The following is a 12,791-nucleotide window of genomic DNA, read 5'->3' on the forward strand; positions in this document are numbered from 1 at the left end:
TATACCTCGGTTTTTAACAAGATTTTTTATTCGATATTTGATTTTTATTGAAAACAAAAATTCAAGGAAATACATAGTCATCATAGTTGAATGTTCTAAAAAAGACTAGACAAGTAAAATATTTATTACAATTAGAGTTAATGTTAATGAATCATCTCACCCAAAAGTTTAAACTGATATTTGAAGTCCGGGCCGTTGGGCTTGAAGTGTGGATGTAGCATGGGCCTTCTTCATACCCTACACTTAATATTCCACTTTGAAATAAGGGGTAAATGAGATTCAAACTCATGACATTTGTGTCATGTTAGCTCTAATACCATGTTGATGGGTCATCTCAACAAAAAGTTTAAGCTGATGGTTAAGACCCATGATTATGTTTTATACTCTATCAGTTAACAATCTTTAAACTGATTTGACATGTACAAGCCCAAATTAATCAAGTTTGATCTTGACACAGTCATCATACTCGTAATCATCATTTAGATAAATTAGAGCAGTCTCTAATTAATTACAAGGGTAATCGTTTAGATTATGTGGTGATTTGGATCATACCATACTCATCACAATTCATTGATAACGATTTGTGCATGTGAGATAGATCAAATGTCAAAGCCGGTTAGATATATAAGATCTGGTTCCACCAATTGTGTAAAATAAGATAACAATTTGTACGTGCATGTGAAAAGGAACCAAATAGATCAAATTTGAAGAGTAGCATGTAGAGGTATATGGATTTTTAAATGTCCCCCATGTTGAAGAAATAAAGAGTAATATTTTTTTTTTTTTTTTTTTTGACAAAGGCAGAAGAAAAAGAGTAATAGTTAGTAGTAGAGGTATTTGGATTTTAATAAATAATAAACTTAATTAAGTGATCTTTATTTAGAATAAACTAGAGAATAAACAAAAGGTCACGTCAATTTGATAGAAGTTGGCCATAAATAAGAATAGCCCTTAAGTTTGAATAATGGCAACCAAATGAACAATCATTACTCAGTCCATTGATATTGATAAACTTTTACATCCTCCTTATAGTATAGCATACCATATCAGATTTTCAAGATAATATATGATTACTTCAAGCTACAAAGTCTACAATAGTTAGCCATAACACCTTGTAACTGGCTAGTAAATGAACATTATTTTAGGATTTGTTTAGTTGACAAACAAATTTATAGGAAGTTTATTTTCTTAGGAAATGGATATATCACTAGTAGAATAAATATCAAATATTTAGGTCAAAATGAGCCTATATGTTCCAATTTTGAACCGGATCACTAGTGGGTGAAGCCTTCAACTGGTAGAAAAGGCTCCGATTCAAAATTGGAGCTTTAAGTAAGAAACGGCTCCAGTTCAGCTTCAAAACCGGAGCATATAACCAACTTTATGCTTTGGCCATGTTACAAAATCGGAGCATTTCTTTATTTCACTTGAGAGCAAGTACGGAGTAGGTCATGGTAGCTACATACTTGCGTACAAGTATTACAGTAGATACTTTATTTCACTTGAGAGCAAGTACGGAGTAGGTCCTAAAAGTAAATTTAAGAGAATTAATTTTGGTTGCAAGAAATAGATGAGTTAAAAATAATCAATGCATGGAACCTGCATCTAGGCGTATAGGATCTATGTATTAGGCATGCACATAGGAGAGTAATCTGGGGTTCGGTGATATATTTTCTCTCTCTTAATGGTACAGTGATACATTTTTGTGTACTATTTCCTCCGTTTCTATTTAGTTGACACGTTCAATTTAGGCACACACATTTAAGAGAGGAGAGAGGATGAGAGAAAATGATAAAGCAAGTGGGGTACACTAGTAAATGCAAAGTATAAAACTTACTCAAAAAGGAAATGTGTCAACTAAAAATAAACTTTCTAAAAAGAATACGTGTCAACTTAAAAAAAACGGAGGTAAGTATTATGCATGTAAAATGTACCATTAAAGTATAAGTTGTCTGAATAGTACTTTTTGTGTACTATTGTGCATATAGTGATACTTTTTGCCATCATATTTTTCACCAATGTTTTTTTCTCAGGTTCCCATTAATTACCAAAATGTCATCCTATTTGCATGCGAAACACATAGAGCCTATGCGTCAATAGTTCTCTATATATAGGGGATGTAACTATTTAAGTAATGCATTGATTCCTCCTATCAATTAATGGGCAAAAATAAAAGACAGACTAAGGTCTCATTCTTTTGGATTGAAATATACTAAATTGAACTAAAATCACCTAAATTGATCTGAATTGAATTGAAATAATCTCATATTGACTTAATTAAACTGAAATGACCTAAACTAGAGGTTAGCCACATCGTATAGCCATTTTGGTTTTTTTTTCATTTTTATAGGTAACCTTATTTATTCATAAGTGTAATCCAAATCTAATATAGGAGTAATATCAATTAGTTAAAAATAATAATTTCATTTGTTCATTCGAGTAATCTTTATTTTTTGTTTTGACTAATAAAATTATAATTTTACTTATTTATTCATTTTCTCATTTGAGTAACCCCAAATCCATCTGATAACCTCATTTGCTCATGGTTGTAACCCGTACTGCTCAATTAATTACCTTATATGTGAAGTGCCCACACATGTGACTAGCCACATAATTGTCTTTAAGTAGGTATCACGCGGCTGCTGATGTGGCATACTGAGAGGGAAGCATTTGGAGTTTGATCTCCTCTCATTAACCACTTCTTCTAAATAGTAGTATTTAATAAAAAAAAAAAAAAAAAAAAAGGGGTAACATTGAAGTCAATGTCGAACAATTAAGGTTGGGACAAGTCTCATCAAGTGCAATTGAAGCCAAATCAAATTAAAGAAATGGGACATAACGAATACACAACATCTATCAAATCTATTATACTCCTATTATCATCATCTAGCCTTAAATATGAAATATAGAATACGGACGAAGTACCTTAATTAGGCCTTCTTACAACCATTCAGATTTATCTTTCGCTACGTAATCTCTTTTCTCAATCACATATTATGCAATATATATTAAAGACCATACTACCCAACTTTCTTGCTACCGCTATCACTATTATAAATGGCTTTGATCATTGTATGTCCTACGTACTGTTCTGCCGTGTGATATTATTCATTTATTATAATGTTATATTGAATGTAGATCATGTTTACATCAATTTAAGAGGGGGGGGGGGGGTGGTGTTGTTATTGGAACATTTGAGAAGGCAAAACAATATTTTGTGATAGTAAGTACGTGTGTGTCGTGATAGACTAATGAGACTTAAAATAAGTAAAAGTGAATCTTGATTGTACTTAATATTGGACGGCAGCAAATGACTTGCTTCGATTATTAAATGTTGACAAAATATTATCATATATCAATGACTTGTAAAGAACTCGTTATGATTTGGACTTGATACAAATAGGGTTGTTCATTGATCCAAAACAAGATTTGACTAGACCAAGGACAAGAAATTTTTTCTTATGCATTGGAAATAATTTAGAAGATTTTCCCAATTTGTAAATAATTGTAAGATTGACAAAAACCTCATATCACTAAAGTTAATATGTTACTGGTAATGCTTTAAACAATTTAAGGGTCGCTTGGTTTACACGGGGTAAATGGAATGGAATGAACAAAGGGAAAGAAAAAGAATGGAATGAAAATCCGTAAATTTATTATCCTGTTTGTTTTGAAACACAAAGGGAAACAAGCCAACTTCTTCGACTACCCAACCACTACACCGCCCCTATTTTCTTCCACTTTCCCACCTTCTCCAGCCACCACTCGCCTCCCCTTGCCGCACCTCCCCCACCCCTTGCCGCCCCTCCCCTCCCCCCGTTGTTTCGGGGGTGGGGAGAGTCGGCCGAGCGTTTCATGGGAAGGTAATTCGTTTTTTTATGTTTTTGCGAGGGTAGGGGAAGGGTTTCGGGGGAGGGGAAGGACGGCGAGGGGTGGGGGAGGTGCGGCGAAGGGTGAGGGGAGAGGTGGTGGTGCGGTTTTCCAGTGGTGTGGGTAGGTAGGAGGGTGGTGGTATGGTGGTGTGGTGGTGGAAAGGGAATCAACTTGGAAGGATTTGGGGGAATGGAGAGGGGAAAGGGAATGGGAAAAAGACCTAACAAACAACAACAAAGGGAATGAGGGCAGTTGATTCTTATTTCCTTTGATAAATACCCCAACCAAATGACTCCTTAATAAATTGTACTTCAGAGTAAATTAGAAAACAACCGCGTGTTAATTTTGACCTAATACAAAGTTCGATCACTAGTCCAAGTTCGAATTCATCGGGTCGTATGCAAAAAAATTAGAAACCTTATGCTAGACTCGGTTTTATTAAACTAAGCCAAAACCCCAAAAAGCTGACATAAGAACTCAAATCAGTCAACTAAACTCAAATAACTCAAATTGAACAAATAAATACAAATTGTGTTATAGTAATATAGTGTTAAGGACATATACTCATTACTCAGAGTCTCAGACAATTTAATTTTATTATCATCAAAAATTAATGAAAATGTATCGAACTCATTGAAGATAAACAAATTTTCCAACCAAAAAAAAAACGGCTATTTTAGGCTTTTACTCATACGTAGTACAATCTCTATTCTTAGCTTATTTTCATACAATTTGGTAATCATTTTCAATAAAACTTAAAATCACTCATACATGTAAAATGACCGGTTGTAATAAGACTTGTCATTTTCTTGTTTACATTTTTGGACCAGCATATACGAAATATATGTACCAAAAACTTCTTAGAAAGCTGTGTAGGAAATTTTTTAACTTTCATTGAGCCCTACTGTGATTCATGCTTTTAGGCATGGCTGTGTTCCAAGGAAAAGAAGCTAAAGAAAAAGAATCGCCAACATGTTTTAGGAACTTGTAAACAACCGTTCACGGGTGTGAAGGTTACACAGCATTCACGATCACAATGATCGTTAACTCTATAGTGGTCCGGAAACATGGCTGGATGTTCGGGGATGATGGTACGAATCCAACCTAAAAGAGATTGAACCCGCCCTAAATAGGCCTCTACTCAATTCTTATGATATTCGTGTGCGTTTTTCGATCAACATACATACATCGAGTTAATCCTAAACCCGTTTAATCTATGTTGGCTGATTATTAATGCACAATTAAATCTATTATTGGTGATCACAAGATCAAAGCATTATCCTAAACATGATACTAGAAATCATAATAAACATCCTAAACATGATACTAGGAATTAAAATAACATTGTAAACATGATTTCTAGGATTTAAAATAACATTGCAAGCATGATTTCTACTCCAAAAACCAAAAGAATAATAAGGGTAATTGAACTACTTACTTTGATGCCTTAACCTTCTTGCTATTAAAACAATACGCACGTTAATAAACTTCAAGAAAGTTAAATCAATAAAATAAATAAATCAAATACGAATTGAAATCAAACCCTCAGAACTATCAACCTTTCACGTTGAGGCTGAAGGCAACGTCGAGGATGGCTTAGAGTATTTGAATCTCATGAATGAGGTATTGTGACTTATTTGGGAGAATATCAAGGATGTGTTTAGGCTAAGAACATGAATGATAGATGATGATTGATGATGATTGGAGCTAGGTGGTTGTAGCTAATTGTAGCTTATGCACGATTGATGGTTCTAGCTGATTTGAAAACAAGAAAAACGACCTCTATTTATAAGGAAATAAGAGAGTCTGGACGATAAAAAAAGATCATAATTTGGAATAGAATAGAACTGCTCTTAATCGCGGGGCGACAAACGTATCGCGGCGCGCCAGTGTCCATCGCAGCGCGTTAGTTATGTCGTCCTGATGATTACTAAAGATAAAAACGTCGTACGGAGTTGATTTCCAATAGAATTGGGTTAATGAAATATATTTGGACGTCTTCTAATTTGAATGGGATAAGGACTATCATATGAGAAGTTTTATTCGGCTCGAACTCTTTTGATTTTTATCTTTTCGAAAAGGATAGATTAGGATTCTAAAAGCTCCTAAGGAATCCTAATTAAATTAGGATTGGGAATATGGTATTTGGACCTTACATGATCATTGGGTCGTAGGTAAGGTGAACCTAGGTCCAGTTTGGGCTCGGTTTAGTATTTTGGTCATAACTTATTCAATTTAAGTCGGATTTAGGCTTATAATATATCGTTGGAAAGCTCTTTTCAAGCCTCATCCACCTAAGTAATAATTGTACCAGGATTATGGACCAAAACAGTCAAGTTTGGACGTTTTTATAATTTGGACACGAAATTAATGATTTTGGGTTAAAACACTTTAGGTAAAGTCAGGAATATGGTCAAGGCTTAAGGAATCTTCACGAGAATTTTCAACTCTTTATCGAACTCGTCAATCAAAACGTGAAACGTACTCATCACTGGGTTTGGTTTTTGGGAAGACACAATCAGGTGTCTACAAGCTGGTATACCTATCTTGCGTTATGACGAAAGGAAATGATGTTTGCATATTTTTTATGGTAATTATAAATCTTATATAAAATTTGAAATTTGAATTCCAATAAACAAAGAGGGATAGGTCCCTTGTACATGTAAGGAAAATAGAAGACCAAATAAGTTAAAAACATCTTAAAGATATAGATTAAGAAACCAATTCACCAATCACCATACTAGCAAGAATCAAGCAACCATGTGGTTCAAGATTTGATGGACATGGATGCAATATACTCTTTTGTTCGTTTTTGGGTCCAAGTAGCATTGTACTTTCCATTTTTGAATAATTAGCCGACAATAGGAGAGAAGCTTTTGTCAGAATATATACTAAGATCATTTTTTTTGTCATCTGAGATTTGTATGATTGTTGTCAATTGTAAGATTAAGAACGACTTTATATTAAAAATTAGTACAACTAATCAACTATACAAAATACAAGTACAGTAGCTAGTATAAAAGTGTTTTCTTAATGAGCTTGCAATTATTTTAAACTAGCTGTAGTCCGTTTAACTAAATTATTAAGCGAAATACACAAAATTAACAATTATATACTTAAAAAAAAATTAAAAACCTACCGTATCCTTTATATACTACTTATTTATAATTACTTAATGAAAAATATATACACATAAAACTATTTTATTTGAGTGTGTATGAAAAAAATATAACTGTCAAAGTGGAATGTGAATATTATAGGCTATAAATACTTTTTCATGAAGAATTGACTAAAAAAAAAAAAAAGTGGAGGAATTTTCAACCAGTGGATGACATGATAACGTGTTATCACTTATTTCACTTTTAATATTAAGTTATTAATTTTTTTTTATTTTTTTTGGGCTTAAAGAAAGTAGCTCGTAAATTATGAGATTTTGTATGATTCCAAGTAAGCTTTTTGAGGATTTTGGTAAGATTATTTTTCTTTTGTGAGCTTTGTATTCTTGATGTATTGCAAGATTAAGGGGCTTATTTAACCTAAAAAGAGTGTCTTTGTTACACTCAACTAATCTGATTTGTGATCGATTTGTACACTAATCCTTACAATATAATACTCCCTCCATTTCATAATGTTAGTCACATATGAAATCAATCATATAAAATAAGAAAAGAAGAATATTTGGAATCTAACATTAATATACAAAATAATTCATAACTAGTTTACATTATTTAAATTTTTTGGTTTTTTTTTTTTTTTTTTTTTTTTTTTTGGAAAAGCATAAGTCATAATTGCATAATTCAAGGTAGAGATTTCCTTACTTAGAGTCATGTCATCAATACACAAACAATTAATTCCAAAAAAATTAAGTTAAAAATGGAACATATTCAACATGGTAGATCTTTTTGAAACGCCCAAAATAATATATGAGACTAACATTATGAAACGGAGGGAGTATTGCATTATACGTAGCATATTCATATCAATGTATATGAATGTAAAATATCATTTTTTTTTAATCATGAAATTAATTAAATATAATTAACAATAGGCAAATGCAAAGTAAAATATAAGAGCTTGATCTCATTTTAATTTAATCTGAACATTTGAAATAAGCAAATTACTCCTTGTTGCTTTAATAAGTGAAATTGAATGCAGACTTAATCTTATACATTATCTTAATTATTGTGACATTTTATGTGTCTTGTTTAAATTTGTCGCATGATATAGAGCGCTCTGATTAGATACTTAGATGCATGATTGAATCCAAATACGCCATGATTAATTGCTTTTTACAGAGTAACAATGAACACAAATAATGGAGGTTAACACCATTAAAAAAAAATAATGGAGGTTAACAAAGAACCAAAAGCGACACCACGGAATTTGGCATACCAGACACAGAAAAAGATAAAATAATGCCAACTGAGACATCAAAGAAATGCAACCCATTCTTAGCATTACATTCTAAGGATTTTCCAGGCAAAAATAACCACAAGAAAGCAAAAAAACAATAAAACACTAGTGTACCGATATACAAACTTCGCATAAAAGAGGTGATGAAGCTCAAACTTGCCTCTCCCTGCATCTCACTACACTAACTGGCTGTAAATATTCGTCGCTATTGGCAACAACCGTAAACCTGCAAACTTCCTAGTATGCACAGTTATGAAGAAACTCTCCAAAAAAAAGATTAAAGTTTCCAACAAAACACTTGACCTATTTACATTTACTGTCAGTGTTAATTAAATTATAATTGTGCAGAAAAACCAGTTTTTTTTAATACTTATAAATGCTCGATCATGAGCTTCTGCCGAGTACCCTCCTTAAATCAGCTTTCTGGTCTGAAGATAGCCTCGATGGGAACTTAACGTCGAACTTGATTCTTAAGTTTCCTCTCTTTTTAGGTTCCTTTGAGATTGGCATTCCTTCACCTGTGATCACGACTTCATGACCTGGTTTTACAATGTCCGAGACTTCAATTTCAAGATTTCTTCCGTCCAAGGTTGTCAGAGTCACTGTTTTACCGGTGAGAGCCTCCAGTAGAGACACTTTCAGGTTGACCAGAAGATCGTTTCCATCCCTCTTGAAAGTCTGGTGAGGTTTCTCATCGATAACAAATATAAGATCACCAGCCAAGAGGCCAGGTTCTTGGTTGCCTTTCTCCGGGAAAGTGATCTTCGTGCCTTTCTTCCAACCAGGCCTGATATCAATTGCCAGTACCTCATCAACAGTCGTCGCCTTGCTGCAAAATGGAAGATCGATGAGTCAGTTCATGTTTTATAAGAGACAAATGGTCAATTTCAGATAGTTGATCTTGTCTACAAAACATCAAGACATCAAGGACGACGAAATGACATGCCGACTAACACTATTGTTGAAAGGATCGACACTAAGGCAAATAATGCCAAACAATGAAAGACAGGTCTCACGAATACATGTTTGCAACTTGCAAATGTACAATCCTGAACACAAATCATGATTCCTAGTGAATACTAACAAAACAATCAGATCCATTTAGTATTAGACAACAAGAGCGGAAGTCATTACAGCCTACTGTCAGACCAGACACACAACTATACAAGAGAGAAAAACTAAGATTTCCTGGGCTGTAATGTCAGATTTTCGATTATCTTAAACACATTTTTAGGTAAAATAAGGCTTATTTAAGTGTAAATACTATAAGCTTGATCATTTATCTTTAGAGAATGACCACAATCAACTGATTACAGAACACAGTAAAGATAAGTTGATGCAGGGGAATATACTTTAAGACAACCAATCTCTCAAATAAAATTCCAAGTTGAAGCACACCATGGCAGAAGAAAAAGCTAAACGGCTAACATGTTAGCTACTTGAAACAATTACAAGATTGAATGTTTATTTGCTCTCATCTAACCCCACTTTAATCAATCATTTACTTATTGCAACCCCATCTTAAGTTTTACTTTTATGATGAAATTAATCTAATCAGAAGAATAGTGTCTTACTACTTGCATCACCATGTATAACTTTCGCAATCCAGACAGTTGACCTACCACAAGATACTACTAGTGAGTAGTAACCCACTTTTGATCTACCAAGTACAGCAATTATCAATGACCAGTCAACAGGAATTTAACCATGAACGTGAGATCCGCACTTGCTGCATAAAATAAGGTCACCAGGTCAAAAACAGATAATTACAGTACATCAGCTTTTGATTCCTCCCACTTTGATTGTTGATTTTCCTTTTAAAATTTAGGCTATTTGCCAATTACAAATCTATCAAAATGACAAATATGCCCTTGTGATTTTCCATGTTTTCTCTTCTCGTGCTAACAAATACTTTCGTGTTTTAAATTTCTTGATTTAAACTAACTATTAATCACCTAACAGTTAAATGATTTTACTTTAAAACTCCGAATAAAGTTCCATGTTGAATTCAAGTAAAATTGAGAATTTGTGATCCCTTTAGCAATTAATACAATTTGTACCAAAGGAGACCAAAATGATAAGTGGGGACTGTAACAGACTTCCTTCATTACAGGGTCACCTATAAACTTAGCATCTATAATACTCCCTCATACCCCCAAAACATAATTTTTATTGTAAAATTTGAACTTATTTTACAATTTGATTTATACAATCTTTGTTTAATACTTCGTATTTTTCAACCATAGAGTAACAACTTTTCTTAGCACAAATAATACTTCCATGAAAAAATATATACAGAATATATTTTCCCAAATTAAAAATACTACGTATATACAGAGCATATTTTACAAATTAAAAATGGTACTCTCGTTTATTTAGAATATTTACTTCACATAAAAATAAGAACTCTTTTTTTTCTTTAAACATAGCTTATTTAAAAACAGGGTAATAATACTGAAACATGTGATCGGAGCCAGTCCATTTCACATGGCCTCTTGTCCTAATACTGACTCAAATTAAATCGCCCACCAACTCGACCTATATTTTAAATTTTAAAACACATTATAATTACAAATTTACAATTTTAACTACACCAATCATTAATCAACAAACTAAACTAACCCTTTCTACCTAAAACCCTATTATAAAATTATCTTCCATTTTAAATTAAAAATTCATTTTTCAACCACCCATTATAACAGGGAATAAACATTCTAATTAGACCCTAAACCAAGAGTCCAAATCTCGTCTATATCATTTTTCTTCCTTTACTACACCAGAACTAGACAAAATAGTAAAAAGTTACCGAAATTAAAATTTTAATCTAATTTAGTGAAAAATATCTTCTAACCAATTTTTTTATTTTTTTTCTATATTTTCATTTTTCTATCACACAGCACTATCAATAAAACAACCAAAACAAACCCAAGAACCAAAAGGTCGAATCCCGTCCACGTTATTTTCATATCACGACTCTAAAATTTAAAATCAACACCAAACAATATAATCTCAATTACTGACTGTATAATCTCAAATATCCAATTACTGTATAATCTCAATTTTAAAATCAACATCAAACAATATAATCTCAGCATAATAAAGAAATAAAAACATACCCAGAAGAATCAGGAACAAGACGAGCAATCTTCATCTTCCTCTTAGAACCCTTAAACAACTCCTCCAAACTACAAACCAATTTATTCTCAACCGGCTCCGCCTTCTTCCCCGCGGTAGCACTCCGACTATACTTCCGATTCACACCCTCATCATTTCCTTTTTTTAAAGGTGACCCACTTTTATCACTCCCAATATCATCAAAAAACCCATCAAATATATCATCATTAACAGCCCTACCATTTCCATTACCGTACTTTTTAAACGACCCACCCTTCACACCACCACTGGCGCCGCCGCGAGTGGCGGCGAAAGCGGCGGAAGGAGAAGAAACGTCGTATTTCAAACCATCTTCACCGTAAAGATCATAGATCTGACGCTTTTGAGCGTCGCTTAATACATCATACGCTTCACAGATCTGCTTGAACTTAGCCTCAGCCAATCCCTTTGCGCCACTTGGGTGTTTATCAGGGTGCCACCTCATCGCCAGTTTCTTATACGCTCTTCTTAACTCCTCTTCATTTGCAGTCGACGAGACTTTCAGTACTTCGTAGTAATCCGCCATTCCCATTTTTTCTCAAGCTTTTTTTTTTAACTTTTAATTTTGATTATTTTTAAAGGTTAGTTTCTTTTTTTGGGATGAGAAGAAAATAAAGAGTGGGAAAGGGGAGGAGAGATATTATATAAGGGGTGGAAGGGAAGTCGGAAGAGATGGGTTTAATTACGTGGATTTTTGTATTTTTAAAAATTAAAAATGAAGAGTGGGGTTTTCGAGGAAGACAGTGCGGTTATTTGGGGGAGTGTGAAGGGGGGTTGAGATTGGTTAGTTCAAGACACGTGGAGTGAATTGATTGGAGGTGAGGTAAGAAGAAAGAACGTGAAGAGGAGTAATAATAAAGAGAGAGAAAGTGAAGGAGTGTTGAAGGGATTGCGCGTATAATAACAGAATCTGGTATGGCGTCGCGGGGCGGCAAATATAATTACTCCTTTGTTTTTAATTTAATTTTCAATTTTATGAGTAAGTGATTGGTTAAAAACCGTTAATTGGAGTAGTGGAATACGGCGTTGTACTGTTGAGTCGCTTAAAATTTGGCTACTTTTGTTGGTGTGAATTGAATCTTGTTTTACATTGTACTCGTATTTCATTCCAATTTTGTTTCTCATTCTTTTCCAAACGGGTAGTAATAAGGTTTCACATTTTGGTTATTTGTAGGAACTAGATAGGTATCGGTGTCCACAATTATACTTTGTATATAGTACAAATTAGATTAAATTTCGTGCAATGCACTTAAATAATTATAATAACAATAAACTTTATCAAAAACAATTGATATAAAATTAAATTTTATGAATAGGCTCAGTATTAAAAACTATATATATGTGTGAAAGAA

At 33.3% G+C, this 12,791-nt stretch overlaps 1 protein-coding gene across 1 annotated transcript; it reads right to left on the bottom strand.

Annotated features, from left to right (window-relative positions):
- Positions 1 to 8,281: 8,281 nt before the first annotated feature.
- Positions 8,282 to 12,063, bottom strand: LOC110698040 (dnaJ homolog subfamily B member 1-like). Its single transcript, XM_021875447.1, has 2 exons — positions 11,403 to 12,063; positions 8,282 to 9,115 (listed from the first exon to the last, which is right to left on the bottom strand). The coding sequence occupies exons 1-2, from the start codon at positions 11,969 to 11,971 to the stop codon at positions 8,671 to 8,673; spliced, it is 1,014 nt and encodes a 337-aa protein (XP_021731139.1). The 5' UTR covers positions 11,972 to 12,063; the 3' UTR covers positions 8,282 to 8,670.
- Positions 12,064 to 12,791: the final 728 nt, after the last annotated feature.

The sequence above is a fragment of the Chenopodium quinoa genome, unplaced genomic scaffold, assembly GCF_001683475.1.
Source record: "Chenopodium quinoa cultivar QQ74 unplaced genomic scaffold, ASM168347v1, whole genome shotgun sequence".
Taxonomy (NCBI): domain Eukaryota; kingdom Viridiplantae; phylum Streptophyta; class Magnoliopsida; order Caryophyllales; family Amaranthaceae; genus Chenopodium; species Chenopodium quinoa.

What these genes read in the sequence shown, in the direction of transcription:
- LOC110698040 (XM_021875447.1), bottom strand. Translation starts at nt 11,971, where the DNA reads ATGGGAATGGCGGATTACTACGAAGTACTGAAAGTCTCGTCGACTGCA. An exon ending in CTTGTTCCTGATTCTTCTGG is followed by an intron (nt 9,116 to 11,402) that starts GTATGTTTTTAT and finishes TCCATTTTGCAG; the next exon opens with CAAGGCGACGACTGTTGATG.